General features: G+C 33.9%; 1 protein-coding gene and 1 non-coding gene across 2 annotated transcripts; one reads left to right on the top strand and one right to left on the bottom strand.

Moving 5' to 3' along the window:
- The first annotated feature begins 2,931 nt into the window (after positions 1–2,931).
- TRNAE-CUC (transfer RNA glutamic acid (anticodon CUC)) lies at positions 2,932–3,004 on the top strand. Its single transcript has one exon. It is a non-coding gene; the product is annotated as a tRNA-Glu (tRNA).
- Positions 3,005–3,155: 151 nt separating this feature from the next.
- Positions 3,156–4,824, bottom strand: LOC127084520 (SAGA-associated factor 11). The gene is made up of 3 exons (XM_051024987.1): positions 4,695–4,824; positions 3,619–3,930; positions 3,156–3,467 (listed from the first exon to the last, which is right to left on the bottom strand). The coding sequence occupies exons 1-3, from the start codon at positions 4,734–4,736 to the stop codon at positions 3,279–3,281; spliced, it is 543 nt and encodes a 180-aa protein (XP_050880944.1). The 5' UTR covers positions 4,737–4,824; the 3' UTR covers positions 3,156–3,278.
- Between the last annotated feature and the right edge of the window lie 13,295 nt (positions 4,825–18,119).

Here is an 18,119-nt window from a genome sequence, read left to right as displayed (position 1 = left end):
AACATATTCCGATTACATGTGATAATTGGAGAAGTCCGGACTTCAAGGTTGGCAAAGAAAAAATATGGTCGGAGATACAGGCTTGTGTCTCAATAGAGGATGGGTATCTACCTAAAGTTACTTTTGTAGTGGTCCAAAAGAGACATCACACCCGTCTCTTTCCTGTCAACCCCAAAGAGACCGATAGAAGTGGAAAAATTATGCCAGGTTTTTTCAATATATTTCTCAACGCAGCTGGTATATATTATCATTTGAATTTATCACTTTTTGCTGATTTTGTTGTTCTAAATTGTCAAAGGAACCGTGGTAGACACCGACATTTGTCACCCTAGGGAATTTGATTTTTACCTTAACAGCCATGCAGGAATTCAGGTAATATTAGCTATGTCATTTAACTTTATGCCATTGTTTACTATTTGTTGCTCAATCGCCTTTTGACAGTTCTGTGTTATTTGCATTTGGACGTGTTCTTTTTGCAGGGGACTACTTATGCTGCCATCTGTTGTTTTGGTTGAGCCTTATTTTGTATGGATGTGCGATAGAACTACTAGACAGCTTTTGGATATACAGAACATGTTTGCCACCATGGGTGGATGGGCGTTTTTGTTTAGTATTGGTTAGAACTACTAGACAGCTTTTGGATACAGTGGTCACTGGGTGTTGGTTGCTATGTTTTATTCTCTTAATTGTAGTACTTTGAGAATATGTTGTTGTATATTGTTGATCAAAGAATCATATATTAATGTTGTATATATGGAGGATTAATGTTGTATATAAATGGATTCATGTTGTATATATCAATGGATTAATGGTGTATAACATTGGATTAAAGGATGAAATCAATATGAATTTTACACTTTTGCAGCATGCGAACAGGTTACCAAATAAATATATATCCACTGTTTTTCAAACAAATTTTTTTAAAATAACTAACACTTTAGAGAGCGCTTTGTCCAGAAAGCGCCCTCTAAACACTTTACATTGACAACTTTAGAGGGCGCTTTTTCCTGAAAGCGCCCTCTAAACACTTTACAATGATAACTTTAGAGGGCGCTTTTTCCTGAAAGCGCCCTCTAAACACTTTACATTGACAACTTTAGAGGGCGCTTTTTCCTGAAAGCGCCCTCTAAACACTTTACAATGACAACTTTAGAGGGCGCTTTTTCCTGAAAGCGCCCTCTAAACAATTTACACTGACAACTTTAGAGGGCGCTTTTACCAGAAAGCGCCCTCTAAGGTGTCCCTGTATGGACCACTCCAGAGGGCGCTTTTTTCTTAAAGCGCACTATAATGTGGCCACTTTAGACAGCGCTTTCTCCAGGAGAACAAAGCGCTGTCTTTACCTATGCCAGCGCCAGATTAGAGGGCGCTTGAAAGCGCTGTTATAGGCCAAAATAAGCGCCCTCTTTTCCCTTATTTGGCGTAGTGCCTGACTCATATACTTTTCCTAATTTTAGGACTGCTACCCTTAAGGAATAGTATATCGAGTTTATATATCTGCTTACTTTGGGATTGTTTCCCTCAAGGTATAGTATATCGGATTTAATCCACCTTTTTCTACTTTTGGGGTTATTATCCTCGATGAACGGTATACGGGGCCTATTTATCTTTCCTATTTTTGGAACCACTACCCTCAGGGAATGTTATACCAGTTAATCTATCTACTTACCTAAGGAATTGAGTGGGTCAAACTCATCTCGATTAAGACTACAATGCTAATTCGGTTTGGTAAGCCCAAACATTGCATACTAGTCACCGAAAAGGCAAAACCTTCCAAAATTACAAGAACAAGGCCAAAACAGCACTAACACATCCAGGATGACGGTCTGGCCATCATGGCCATGACGGTCGTCACCTGGTGATGCCTAATAGGGGTCACCCATCAGCCAATGTTGACGGTCTTCAGTTGGGAAAGGCATTCGTCAACCAGCACTGACAGTCGACACGAGACTCGTGCCCATCATCTGGGCTCTAGGGTGATGACAGTCAGCCCGACACCATGGGTGACGACCGTCGTCGCGTCCAGGTCTCATTTTTTCTCTATAAATGTATAACATACCCTAAATACCCATTTGTTTTCCTATTCTCAGGCATCATACACGAAAAACAACAGCACAACAACAGATTTCAATAGCAATCAACAAGGATTTAAGGCCACAAAATATGCATTATCATGTTAGACACCAAATTCTCAACATAAAACCAGCATTTCATAAAAAAGGAATCACTCAAGGAAACCCAAGTTTTTTCCCAAACATGCTTAAATCCCAAAATCAATTGGAAAGTCCATCTAACTACTAAAACCCCGCCTTAAAAGAACCTGGATTTCAAAAATTGATGAAGGTTGGAGCTTATCTTGATGATTCTTCAAGACTTTGGTGCATGCAAAGTTTCATGTCTTCTTTCCTTTCCCTTTTCACGCGCATCCTTCCTCTCTTTCTTACTTCATTCCAATTCTCATTCGTTATCAGAAAAATAAGAGAATGTGATGAAAGCTAGTAAAAATCTTCTGTAGAAAAAAGACCAAACTTCCCTTTAAAAATCCAAAAATTCCAATCATGCCACTTAATTCTAAAATATCATTCTAATTTCTAATGATTACTTCTAATTCCTTTTAATTGATAACATTAGACTCTTGAATAAGTTTGGGGTATTACATCCCATGGTTCACATTACTAAAGAATGTCGAATAAAATATGAATCTTTAAACTAAATTAAAAATGAATTAGTTCTGTCAAAAAGAAAAATCAATACTGCATATCAGGAAATAAATTAAAGAATGTTACTGTTTACATTTTAGTATTCAAAAGTAAAGCGTAAATGTTTTACGTATTGTTAGAGCGTCATAAAGCATGGTAAATGGAATAAAATTTAAAACCAATGGAGAGATTCTTAGTATTTAAATATGTTTATGTTGTCTTTAGTCGCGAATCCGTTGTAGTCTAGTTGGTCAGGATACTCGGCTCTCACCCGAGAGACCCGGGTTCAAGTCCCGGCAACGGAATATTTTATTCATTTTCATCATATATAACACTGTTCTACGGATAAATTGTACTGCAAGGCGTTGATGATATTGCATTTCTTTTTCTCTCTCTCAATAGAGTATGTTGGAATAGGCAGCGGACAATATTTTTTTCCACTGAAAGTTATATAAATAAACAGATCAAAGCAAAGGTAGATTATTTGTCCAAAATGTTAGAGATATACAAAATCCAAATACACATAGTGATGAGCTATCCATAAAAACAAGCTTCATACATCACATACATCACACTAGTTCATGGCTGAGATGATCCGTTTGAGTGCTCGTCACCGGCAAAACTAGGGTTTCCATTTGCCAACCGATTCACACTACTAATGTTGCCAGATTGATTTGAATATGTACGAACAGAACTGCCTCGTGAATACCGGTTCTGTGCGCCTGACCCGGAGCTGCTCCTTGTTACCTTCAAACGAGCCTTCCTACCCTGAGTTGGTCAGGGCATTAGCATAGTCATAATGTTAGAGTTTAATACGTATACACCAATTTATATAGACCTCTAACAATATCTCATAATAATAAGGAGACAATATTGAGAAAATGTTGACCATATTCAATTCAAAAGAAAAGAGAATAACCTTCCCCATGCACTTCTCTAAATGAGGAGCAAACTTCCCTGCCACGATAGATCGGTTACAATTCATGCAATCGAATATTTCATTTGCTACGGTAGGATGAGTTTGTCCGAATATGTCAACCACATACTTGCCATTTGCTTCATTACTATTACTAGGATCAGCCAGTCTAGCCCTCGCCTGTACTGACAACTTCAATTCTTCGTCCTCTTCATCCATATTGGCATCAAGCCCCAGCTTGGCTATTCTGTGACACTCTGATGCCACATCAACTATAATGGAATCAAGGAGATCGCAGAAAAAGTGAGATGAAACCTGCAAAACATCCCAATTGAAAGTATAGGCGAAATAAGTATTTGACTACTCCAAATATTCCAATTCAGACACATAAATAATTATTTTAGGCACATACACTTGAGGAAATTCACTAAATTGAAAGAATCGCTATTATACTAGAAAGTTAGACTATGGTTATTATGGAGTGTGGAGTGCCTAAGACTTAAGTCCTACATCGAGTAGATTGAGGAGTACTTAAGTGGCTTGATTCTTCCTATTGACAACTAGTTCGTAAGGGGTTCCTCAAGTGCATATCAGGAAAGTAGTTACAACACAATCGAGAATTTACGCAAAATTGGGAAGGGGGAGTAAAATCATAAATCATGGAATCATAACATTGATAGTAAGATATACAAAATTCATAAAACTCATATATGCATATAAATATAAAATAGCATTAGTAAGATAAAGAAAACCACTTGAAATACTAGTGTAAATTTAATTTCATAAACATAGCTCACTATTAAGATAATTAAAGTGTTTTAAGTGATTTACAGAAGTATAACTTTAACCACACTTTAAATACTTGTAGCTTTCGACTTTTCACAAAATAGGATTATGTGTATTCTCATAATCGCTGAGGGCAAGCATAATTAGAAAAACGTGGGAATTTACATTCAAAACCAAAATTTAACATGCTTTGCAACACAAGATAGTTTTACAGTGAAATGTGCAGGAAATTGACATCAAAATCTATTATTTAGTTCTTGCTAAAACAAGTCTACTCATAATGAAGAGCATACCTGTGACTGTGACGACAAGTTTTCCTCGTCCGGAACCGACATGACCTTTAACTGAAGCTTTTGGATCCTAATTAACACACATTACTTGTGAAAGTCAGAAACAAACACAGAAGCTTGTGAGAAACATTAAACAAAACAAAACATATTCATCAAAGAAAACAATGTTGAAATTTGCAAGCAAAAGAGTATTGATATCCACATGACTTGCAGAGTTGCGCGAGTGGGCCTATTGGCCCGGTACAAGTGGGGTAAATTGTGGATGATGTAACAAGGACTGAAATATGGAGAATCTACTATAGGTAACATGTGAAGAAAAGGAATGTTGAGCTGACACCAAAAGAGTGAAACGACATGTGGGTAGTGTGAGGAGGGAGAGTTAGTTGTATAGAGAGTAATGACAAGAGGGGGAATCCTCTTAGTAATATGTTATAAGAAAGAGAAAGAATCACAGAGGCTGATTCTCTGTTAAAAGAAGCCACTTGGCTAGGCTGATTCTCACTGCTTCTTTCATCAATATTCATCCAATTTGTTTTCTATTATTTTGACTATTGAGCCAATTTGGTTTTGAACTTTCAAACTATACTTAGACATCATTCAAAAATCAAAATATATTAAGACATTATAGTTGAAGAAAGTTATGATTCTAATAACTTCATATTGATCTCAATATCACTGTCATTATACAGTTTCCATATTCTAGTATCATGACTTTATTTTCTATGATTCTGTCACAGCATGTGTATAGCTGTCATGACCAATTCCTTCCATATATGTTCATTATTGTAATTAGTCCTAGCATAATTCTAGGATCTCATATGTACTACAACCGTGTATATAAACACAGTTTGTCAAATGAATAGATAAGCCATTTTTATACCTTTCTCTCTTGGCATCAGAGCACTTAAGCTTGAAGGCTCTCGATCCAATCATGTCATCCGCTGCTAACACAAATCACAAAAATGACCTACCTACAACTGTCTCTGTCAAGCTGGATAGAGATAACTATCTCCTATGGAAGTCACTAGTTCTTCCATTGATTAGAGGTTGCAAACTTGATGGTTACATTCTAGGAACCAAAGAATGTCCTGAACAGTTTATCTCCACAAATGACAAAACTAAGAAAAGCAATCCTGACTATGAAGAGTGGATTGCACATGATCAAGCTCTCCTAGGATGGCTAAGAAATTCAATGGCCATTGACATTGCAACACAGTTGCTGCGTTGTGAAACCTCTAAGGAACTTTGGGATGAAGCCCGAGGCCTAGCAGGTGCTCACACAAAATCAAGAACAATCTACCTCAAATCAGAATTTCATAACACTCACAAAGGAGAAATGAAGATGGATCAGTATCTTCTCAAAATGAAGAACCTCTCTGACAAATTAAAGCTGGCAGGATCACCAATCTCCAGCTCGGACCTGATAATTCAGACACTGAATGGCCTGGATGCTGATTATAATCCTGTGGTGGTCAAATTATCTGATCAAATCAACCTTACTTGGGTTGATCTACAAGCCCAACTATTGGCATTTGAAAATAGAATGGAACAACTGAACCATTTTAGTAATCTCTCAATGAATGCTTCAGCAAACCTGGCAAGCCAAACCCATTTCAGAAACAACAAATCTGGGACACGAGGCAACTGGAGAGGCTCTAACTTCAGAGGAGGTAGAGGAAGAGGTAGATCTAAACCAACATGCCAGGTATGTAACAAGATAGGTCACACTGCAGTGCAATGTTTTTACCGTTTTGACAAATCATACACAGGCTCAAATCACTATGCTGAGAATAACAAGCAAGAAAATCACAGTGCTTTCATAGCCTCACCTTACCACGGTCAGGACTATGAATGGTATTTCGACAGTGGAGCTAGCAATCATGTGACTCATCAAAATGAGAAACTCTAAGAATTCAGTGAAAGCAATGGTAAGAATTCTCTGCTAGTTGGCAATGGTAACAGGTTGAGAATATTGGGCTCAGGCTCGACTGAATTAAATAAACTCAACCTGCATAATGTCTTGTATGTCCCTGAAATAACCAAAAACCTGTTAAGTATATCTAAACTAACTGCAGACAATAATGCTATTGTTGAATTTGATGCAAACTATTGCTATGTGAAGGACAAAATGACAGGGAATGCATTACTAAAAGGGAAAGTTAAAGATGGATTATATCAACTCTCAAGTGCCAACTCCCAAGTCAATAAAGACCCATGTACCTACATGTCAGTCAAGGAGAATTGGCATAGAAAGCTTGGACATCCCAACAATAAAGTTCTGGAAAAGGTGTTGAAGAACTGCAATGTGAAGACATCATCAAATGATCACTTTTCATTCTGTGAAGCTTGTCAATTTAGAAAACTTCACTTGTTACCATTTACATCATCCTTTTCTCATGCTAAGGAACCTTCAGATTTAATTCATAGTGATGTATGGGGTCCAGCCCGAATTTTATCTCCATCTAATTTCAAGTACTATGTTCACTTTATTGATGATTTCAGCAGATTCACTTGGATTTTTCCCTTAAAACAAAAATCAGAAACAGTACATGTTTTCACTCAATTCAAAAACATGGTTGAAAATCAGTTTAGCAGGAAAATAAAAATCCTCCAATGTGATGGTGGAGGTGAGTATAAACCAGTTCAGAAAATAGCCATAGAGTCAGGAATCCAATTTAGAATGTCATGTCCATATACCTCTCAGCAGAATGGTAGAGCAGAAAGAAAACATCGACATGTGGCTGAACTAGGACTCACACTACTAGCACAGGCCAAAATGCCCTTACACTACTAGTGGGAAGCCTTCTCGACCTCAGTTTTTCTTATCAACAGATTGCCCTCATCAGTTAACCCAAATAAAAGTCCATATTCATTATTGTTTGGAAAGGAACCTGACTATGATGCCTTGAAGCCTTTCAGTTGTGCATGCTACCCTTGCCTCAAACCATACAATCAACACAAACTTCAATTCCACACCACTAGGTGTGTGTTCTTGGGATATATCAACTCTCACAAGGGATATAAGTGTCTCAATTCTCATGGAAGAATTTTTGTCTCAAGACATGTTGTCTTCAATGAGAATCACTTTCCATTTTATGATGGCTTTCTTGACACAAGGAATCCATTAAAAACTCTAACTGAAAGTGTCCTTATTGCTCTTCCTCCTTTACCTACAGGTACCACTACAAGTCACACAATTGAACCAAGTAACAATGATGTGAACCACCAGGAAGAAGACCTAGCTGTTAATGAAGTTCAACCAGTCCTCAGTGAGATCTCTGTCACTGCAGATGAGGCAACTTCTCATACAAATGAAACACCAGCAACAACAGGCTCAATACAGGACACAGACCCAGTAGAGGATACATTAGAGGATAATCAACATGTCCAACAGACACGTACTAGGAGCAAGGCAGAGATTTACAAGCCCAAACTACCTTATATAGGACTCACAGAGACACACAAAGAGGATAAGGAACCATAAAATGTAAATGAAGCACAAGTCAGACCAAGGTGGAAAGAAGCCATGGATGCAGAATTTAAAGCTCTAACAGCAAATCACACTTGGACACTGGTACCATTTCAGGGGCAGAATAATATCATAGACTCAAAGTGGGTTTTTAAAACCAAGTACAAGGCAGATGGCTCAATTGAAAGAAGAAAAGCAAGACTGGTTGCCAAAGGTTTTCAACAAACTGCAGGTCTGGACTATGATGAGACCTTCAGTCCAGTGATCAAATCCAGCACTGTAAGAATTGTTTTATCCATTGCAGTACATTTAAATTGGGAAGTTAGGCAATTGGACATAAACAATGCATTCTTGAATGGCAATCTCAAAGAAACTGTGTTTATGCATCAACCAGAAGGATATATAGACTCAACCAAACCTTATCACATATGCAAATTAACCAAGGCAATCTATGGCCTGAAGCAAGCCCCGACGGCATGGTTTGACAGGTTGAAGGATACTCTACTAAAATGGGGATTTCAAAACACCAAGAGTGATTTATCACTGTTTGTCCTTAGAGGAACTGACCATATCACACTTCTCCTCATATATGTTGATGACATAATAGTAACAGGGAGCAACAAAAGGTTTCTAGAGACCTTCATCACTCAACTAAACATTGTTTTCTCTCTTAAAGACCTAGGTCCTCTACACTACTTCCTGGGAATTGAAGTACACAGAGATACTGGTGGAATGTACCTGAAACAAACAAAGTACATTAGAGACTTGCTCAAAAGGTTTAATATGGAAAAAGCCTCATCCTGCCCCACACCAATGACAACAGGGAAACAACTAACCGCTGAAGGAGAACCTATGGCCAACCCTACACTATACAGACAAGCAATAGGTGCACTACAGTACCTAATCAATACTAGGCCAGACATAGCATTCTCGGTCAACAAACTCAGCCAATTTATGAGTTCCCCAACCATAGATCATTGGCAAGGAATAAAAAGGATATTAAGATATCTTCATGGAACAACAAATTTATGTCTTCATATCAATCCCTCAACTGATCTTGATATTGTTGGATTCTCTGATGCAGATTGGGCTACTAGCATAGATGATAGGAAATCCATGGCAGGACAGTGTGTGTTCCTTGGTGAGACATTAATCTCGTGGGCCTCGAGAAAACAAAGAGTGGTGTCAAGGTCAAGTACTGAGTCAGAATACAGAGCGTTGGCTGACCTAACAGCTGAAGTAGCTTGGATTAGATCGCTATTAGGTGAGCTAAAACTTCCTATGCCCAGGAAACCAGTTTTATGGTGTGATAACTTGAGTGCCAAGGCACTAGCATCCAATCCAGTGATGCATGCTCGATCCAAACATATTGAAATAGATGTCCACCACATACGTGATCAAGTACTTCAAGATCAAGTCACAATATCCTACGTACCCACAGCAGATCAAATTGCAGATTGCTTAACCAAACCTCTCTCACACACAAGGTTCAACATGATGAAAGACAAACTTGGGGTGACTATGTCACCATCAGTTTGAGAAGGGGAGTTAAAGAAAGTTATGATTCTAATAACTTCATATTGATCTCAATATCACTGTCATTATACAGTTTCCATATTCTAGTATCATGACTTTATTTTTTATGATTCTGTCACAGCATGTGTATAGCTGTCATGACCAATTCCTTCCATATATGTTCATTATTGTAATTAGTCCTAGCATAATTCTAGGATCTCATATGTACTACAACCGTGTATATAAACACAGTTTGTCAAATGAATAGATAAGCCATTTTTATACCTTTCTCTCTATTATATATGCATTAGAATGCATTGTTTCGTACCAATGTTGTTAGATAGCGGCTATAGTGCTATTGAATAGCAAGATTAGAACAAAATACTATTGATTTGGGTTATGCTATTTCGTACATAATATTGTGAAATAGGGACTATAGTGGTAGAGGGGTCAAAGAAGCCCTAAATGAGAAAACCCTAACAATTAGGCCCCCTATTTGCCCCCGTTTTTTAGGCCTCCTACTAAATCAATAACTGTTTGGCATCTTATTTTTAAGCCCCTTCATATTTTTGTTTTTTAAAGGGCCTAAATGAGGGGCTCAAAATATAATTTATTTGAAACAACATATTTTATTTTTTTAAATATATATTTTTAAATAGAGCTGTCAATTTATGGGGTCGGGGCCTAACTTTTAAGGCCCCCAAAATATAGGGGGTCCAAAATTCTAAAAATAAATGAGCCCCAAAATATATAGGCCTTATAAACTAAAGGCCCATAAAATTCAAGTAAAACCCTAAGGCCCCATCATTTTTTAAAGTTGATTTTTTAAAGAAAAAAAAATTGACTTTTTTTTTAAAGAAAAAATTATTTTATTATTTTATTTTCATAAAAATCATTTTTTTCCGAAAAATATCAACTTTTTTATTTTAGGAAAATTTTGATTTTGTTTAAAATAAAATTAAACTTTTTTATTTAAAAAAATCGATTTAATTTTTTGGAAAAATTGATTTTTTTTATTTTTGAAAAAACTTTGACTTTTTTTTCTATTTTCTAAGAAGGTCCGTTTTTTTTTTATTTTCGAAAAAAGTCATTTTTTTTTCGAAAAAATCGAATTTTTTAATATATATAAAAAAATCGAAATATCTTTTTGAAAAATATCAATTTTTTTAGTTTCAGGAAAAATTGACTTTTTTCTCGAAAACAATCTATGATTTATTTTTAAAAAATAATCGACATTCTTTTTCGAAAAAAATAATTTTTTATTTAAAAGAAAATTGACTTTTTTTCGAAAAAAATGATTTTTTATTTTTAAAAAGAACGCCTTTCTCATTTTAAAAAATTAATCAGTTTTTTTTTACGAAAAAATCTATTTATTTTTTTTTCAAAAATATCAATTTTTTTTAAAAAAACTAAAATTTTTAATCCTTTCAAAAAAATCGATTATGTTTATTTTTTTTAAAAAATAGTTTTTTGATTTTAAAAAAGTAAGGTTTTTTTTTGAAAAAAAATAACGTTCCTTTTTTTTTCTGAAAAAAAAATTAATATTTTAAAAAAATAGTTTTCAAAAATATTTATTATTTAAAAATAGAGGGGTCAAAGAAGCCCTAAATGAGAAAGTCCTAACAATTAAGCTCCTTATTTGGCCCCATTTTTTTAGGCCCCCTACTAAATCAATAACTGTTTGGCCCCTTATTTTTAAGCCCCTTCATATTTTTTTTTTAAAGGGCCTAAATGAGGGGCTCAAAATATAATTTATTTGAAACAACATATTTTATTTTTTTAAATATATATTTTTAAATAATAAATATTTTTGAAAACTATTTTTTTTTTAAATATTAATTTTTTTGGATTGTCTACATTATGGAAATCAACATGGTATGGAAATGATGTTCCAACTGGTGTGAAACATCTGACCCCAATTGCGTTTGTGAAGAAATACACGTGTGAGAACAAATGTCCCAACATGTGGGCATTGTCTGCAGGACAAGGCTGTTGTCGGATGCGCCCATTTTCCAACTGTCTATAGCATATTTTTCTATTACTTGTGCAACAAAGGTTATTGTTATATTTTAGCAATCTAATTTGTTTGATTATTTAATTAAATTAAATTTGAATCAAGGATATTTAAATTTGAATTCAAATCAAATCTTTTGTGGAGTTATTTTGGAGAAACAAATATCAACTGAATCTCCATTATATCTAGACGAGATTACTTCTAAATTCAAGGAGAAAAGTCTAACTATGGATTGCTATATATAAAGACTCTTTCCATGCCTTTAAGACGAGGATCTTTAGTGATATTTTATATTTTTAGGTTGAGTCTTTGTTTGTGTTAATTATAAACCACGTTATTTCTTAATTCATATCATAAGGCATATTGGTGGATTTGTTTAGTTGAGTTGTATATTCAATATTGAATCATTATGACTATTGTTGTTCATCACTAGGATTAATGATTGAGAGAAAGTGAGGGGGTCTCATATTTAGGGGAAACCTAAATAGAGATACATTTAAGGTAGAATTAAGAAGATGTGTATTGAATAAGGGGATCGTTCATCTAAGACACTTTGTACTAATTCTATAATAAGAGTAGATTTCCTTTCTTGGATAGAGTGCCCCAGATGTAGGTGTTGTTTGCACTGAACTGAGTTAATAATTTTTGGTGTTCTTTATTGCTTTTACCTTAATTTATTATTGATATGATGTGGTGTTTATTTCGGTATAACAAGTTAGACAAGTTGTCCTAGACATTTGGTCTAACATTTGTCCCCTAAGGAACAAAATTTTAGAGCAATGCATACACATATAGAAGACAATATAATTTGTGTATAATCATTCATACATTACCATAAAATAAGTTTATAACTTAATACATAAATATGAATTGTGTCTTACAATTTTATCTTATGTCTAAAGGACAATATACATGAAATTGAATTCTTAAATAAGTTTGAAATAACGTAATTATAAGGAAGTGCATGCATGTGACTATGCTAACCTTATAATACTATAATTTATTTTTTATTATCAACATCTTATATATAAAGGGATTCAAAAGTAATGTAAATTAAACTTTTTTGTTTAATATTATCCTTATCAAGGTTAACAAATTAAAAACCAAAGCAAATTAAAAATCAAAACAAAAATAAATATATAACAATTCCACTTCAATAAATATAATAATATTTTTTAAATCAATAATATTTTTTTTGTTGATATGTAAATTAAAATAAATAATATAAAAAGAATACCATAAAATATACACATAATACTTATTGATTTTTCTAAATAATTAAAAAAATATATAATGGTATGGTATGTAAGATTTCATAACATAATGTCATCCGATTTGATTTGGTTCGGTTTGTAAAATTCAAATGCAAACAGAACCGCACATTTTTGTTAAAAAATGACCCAAACACATCCAAATCAAATGCTTTTTTTTTTCTTTTCGATTTTCGATTTGCTTTAATTCCGTTAGTGGTTTTTTATTGGATCTGTTATGAACACTCTTAATTTAATGTGCTTAGAAGTTCAAAATACATTTATAATAATACTATTTAAAAAATAAATTAAAAAACAAGTTTTGTAAAACATAAGAATAGAACTTGATACATAATAGATACATGATTTTCATCTTGCCGAACAAAAAGTGAATAATTTTTTTTAATAATTTATTATAATATATATTTATATCAACAAATTTTGTGAACTTTTTTAGTTCAATATTTTAAAACTTAAAACCTTAAATGTTGCTTCTTGACCATCAACGTATATTAAAAAAAATCTTAGACATTTATATTTATATCTCTACATCTAAGTCTCTTTATCTTCGAATGATTAAAAAAATTTCATTGATATCATCATTCATGATATTATAGATTAATAATTTAGACTAAAATTTTGGAAATGCTGGCCTAATGAGTTATCTTCTTTATCTAATATTTCAAAGCTTTCACGAAGAAAACATCTTCCCCATACTACAAGGGAAAGAAAAAAAATATAAAAACTACCATTAAAGCAACACAAACAAGACTTATTTATCCATGTCAATTATGTCTCTATCTATATTAATATGAATCAATTTTTTTTATTAATTCTTTTTTTATTGTTTACTCATTTTTCTTGTATTTTTTTGTTTTTCTTTTTCACTAAAATCTGGATAATATCCTATAGTGGAATCGTTGGTACAAAGTCAAAAAAAGATTTCATTTTGTCCTAACACCATTGACGAAACATCCAATTAGAACATCTAGCAAGTTCTTATCAGATCTGGAGTAGAATAGAAAAATTGGAAGTATAAATATAAAATATACTTAGAAGTAGTAAGATAATAAATCATACTAATAGGTATGAATACAAAGACCTATGTTTTATTTTGCCCCCCATTTCATTAAGTAAAAAAGAAAGAATCAAGATAATTTTTTTTGCATACTCTTATTTGCATTTGTTAGTTTCATTGGATCTAATCCTTATTGTACCCCGTCCGATTTGTTCTCTACAACAATTGAAAAAACACCTATTAAATTTTTTTACTATAGATTATCCAAAAGAAAGAGTTTTCTTTTTCTTAGACCGAAAATCGAATAAAATTATTATTTTTTGAATTGGATTAAATGAAAATGAAATTCATAGTAAAAAATACTATGAATATCAAATTAGAACTATTAAAAAAAATCGAATTTGATATTCAATTTCATTAATCTAACAAATATGGAAAAAATACAGAAGCGTTCATATATTTGACATAAGTTTGTATAAAAGGTTTTTCTTCAATCCCTTCACCAACTAAAAATAGAATTTTATTCCCCATCCATCCTACATATCCTTATCCAATCTAATTCAAGACCCAATCAATAGACAAACACTACAACAATAGTAGAGTAAAAATATTTTCATTTCAAGATTGATCTATTCCTTTTTATTTAACTACTCTAATTTATTTTTCATGGAATCCGAGACGCAAAAATTGAAAGCATTTTAGATAACAAATCTAGCGATACATAGAATTTTGAATCAAACACGTCTCAAAAGCAAAAAAACAACACATGAATGTCCTTATAGACGCTAGTGAGAAGTATTATGAACAAATTGGTGTGAAAACTTTGAAAATAAACATAATTGTTGTAGTCATGACCATAAATATTACATATTTTAAGTAAAAAAACTTAAATAATTATTAAAAAAAATCTAAAAACAAACATAAAAGAATAGCGGAGATTAAGTAAAATTCATGCTCTATTTACATTTTATTTTTTTATATATTTAAACATTTTCAATTAATTATCTAACATTCCTTGAGAATATTAAATAATTGAGGGAGGTGTAAGCTTTTTATGGATGAAAGTTGCAATTTTAAAGTAATCCTCAAAGTACGTGGTCATAAAGAGAGACGAGGTGGGAGTACCCCACACACTTTGAAGTCTAAGTTAATGGTCGTCAAAGATCAAGTAAAAAGTTATAAAGGGAATATTTGCGAATGACTCATTCGATATTATGTAGCCCTTTTTTATAGGATTTCTCCTATAGTATCTTCAAAAAAAAGATTAGCAACAATATGAAATTGAGGTGAAACTTTACAAGTATGAGTTTAATCGTACCTTAGTATGACTCATGTTCATACTTATATAGGATAGTTAGTTACAATCGTCTCTGGATTGTCTATTATCGATCATGGATGATCATTGGATGAAAATGAACGACTATGACCGAAGGGGAGACATGCTCACAAGTGTCACTAGGTGATGCAAGTTTACCTCTACCTTTAGGTGATGAAGATTAATGTCTCTGAAAGATATTGTAACACCTCAAAATTTGCCCTCCTCTCTTGGGACTAGCATTAAAATATTTGCATATCATTTTAGGACATTAGGCATTTCATATTGCATATCATGTGGTTATATTGTGCAAGCCATCTTCCCAAGTCTTGATCAGGAGATGAGGAAGTCAAGGTGCAAGCCTAGGGTTTATTGACTGATCATGGCCATCTGAGGATTGGGCTGTGAATTAGGGTTTCATGATTCTCCAAGGGTATTGGTCTTCATCTTGTTTGCAATGATACATCATCATCATCATGATTGGGTGTCATCAGAAGATTGAAGAAGATTCCTTGAGATTAGGGTTTTGACCACTGGTCAACCCTAATCAGTTGTATTGGGCCAATCAGGGCTGGATCAGGAGATGGGGTTTATGAAGGAGATGAGGATCATTTTGTGACTATATGGTGCTTATGGAGGCTAGGGTATCACCCTTGAGCCATTTCAGTTGGAAATTGGGGCTCAGATTGATCAATGCATTGCCAAATTCATCTATCAGATGAAAAGTCAACTGTGGTCAACTGTACATGATCTGGTGGATTTGGAGGTGGAAACAAGTTAGACACACTTCATTCATGTTGGAACAAGTGTTGAATGACATGGCAAGGCTTAAAAATGAAGAAAATCAAGTCAGGACAAAAACTGCCAAAAATAGCAGGTGACCTGTAACTGAAGTTTCCAAAAATGGAAAGTTTTTTGACCTCAAAAACAGATGTCCAAGGAAGCTTCAAATGAAAAATTGTTCAACATGAAAGTTGTAGATCTTGTTCTCACCTTTCTAAAAAGTCCAAGAACTTGAAAATCCAATGTATGGTTTGCAAGATATGGCTCATTGAATTTCAGAAAAGACCCGTAATCAGGAGGCCATAACTACCACATACTTTGTCCAAATTGCAAGTTCTTTATATGCACAAACTCCATTTGACATGTACTTTGAGGGTGCATCATTGGATTTTCCCAAAAATGGCCAAGGCAAAAAGTCACTTTTCAACTGGACAGCTGAATTGGACCAGGGGCAAAATTGTCCAAATGTCAAAATAATTGGAATTTTTGAATGGGACTTTTTCCAACACCTCAGGAATGGCATTTGGAGTGTGTTTGAATATTCATTTCATGCCTAGGCCTTTTAAATTGAGATTTGGCTTGAAAAGTGAAATGGGGAAAATTGGACAATTACCACACATATGTGAATTTGAGAAATACAACACCAATGAGCATGGGACAAGTTTCTATGGTTCACATATGACATTTGGAGTTTGCATGAGCTGTCAAAACAGCTGGCAATGAGCTGTACATGGAAATTACATTTTTGCCCTTATTTGCAAAATAACCAATTTCACTTAACATGCTAATTTGGTTAATTAAGTGGATTAGCGGAGGATTAAGCATCCATATAAATTCTAAAACACTTCCTAATCATAACAGAAAATCATTCACCAAAAATTCAGATCAAAAACCTCTCACATTCTCTCAATTTTCATCAAGAACACTAAACCCTCAAATCCTTCAATCTTCCTCAATCTTGAACCAAATCTCGAAATTCTTTTTGCTTTGAACTTGTATCATCATGTGCTAGGACTGTTTTTGCTTCTCATCATCAATCAAGCTTCGAATCATGGCTGTTCCAAGAAGCTCCATCAATGGTGAAATCGGATTTTGAGCGATAGAAGCCGAGGCACGTGGATTTGGATGCATCAATCGTCTTCACCATAGCTTTTCTTCATCTGTTTTGTGGAAGTGAGGCTCGAAGCTGCACGAACATACACGACCATTCCAGGTTTGAAAGAAATTCGATTATCATGTTTTGCTCGATGTTCATATGCGTTTTATAGAGCTTGCTATGTAGATCATGGTGATGTAATTAGTTTTGCAAATGATTAACTGTAGCTTGAGAAATCTAAGTTTGAAGTTATGAACACAAACCCTAAGTGATTCGATTCGGTTGATATAGGAACAATTAGGACAAATTGAGTTGATATTTGGAATGTGCTTGGTGAGACGGTTCGAGTGGTTATTCGCTTGTCCATTTTGGTGATGTTTTGAAATTTGAGTGTTCTTGAGTGGTTGAGTGGAGAAGACGAATTTTCTGGGCAAATAGGGGTGTTTGATCCGAAAAATCATTTGAAAATTCAAACTGGAGGTTTCCCTCCCGCGCCTGTTTTATTTACAATACTGCCACTGTGATTTTTAATTAATTCATTTAATTCTTAAAAAATTACCATGACCTTAAAAAATTCATAAAAAATAGTAAAAAATTCAGAAAATTATGGAGATTTTTTCTATGGCTTTGTTGACTTGTGTAGGATGTTTTTGACCTATTGGTCAAAGTTGTGCATGACAAATATTTTATTTGGCCTAGGGCTTTCTAATGTATGTTCATTTTTGACACATCTCACCAATTTGATCGTGAAATGCTCATATGGTAAAATAAATTCTTGAAAATTTTTGTGGTGATTGTAGACAGGCCAATGGTGATTTACATGTAAATTTTGTGAATTTTTGATACCTGGTCAGAGAGCAGCAAATTTTGGAACTTAGGTGTGACAATTTGTGTCACACCTCATTATGTCAACTTGCAGGATTTGTTTGAGTGACCTATACTTGTTGGAATTGATTGAAATTTTGCAT

This window comes from Lathyrus oleraceus, chromosome 5 (assembly GCF_024323335.1).
Source record: "Lathyrus oleraceus cultivar Zhongwan6 chromosome 5, CAAS_Psat_ZW6_1.0, whole genome shotgun sequence".
In the NCBI taxonomy this organism is placed as follows: domain Eukaryota; kingdom Viridiplantae; phylum Streptophyta; class Magnoliopsida; order Fabales; family Fabaceae; genus Lathyrus; species Lathyrus oleraceus.
The sequence above is the reverse complement of the archived record's forward strand: the minus strand, read 5'-3'. Positions and strand labels throughout refer to the sequence as shown.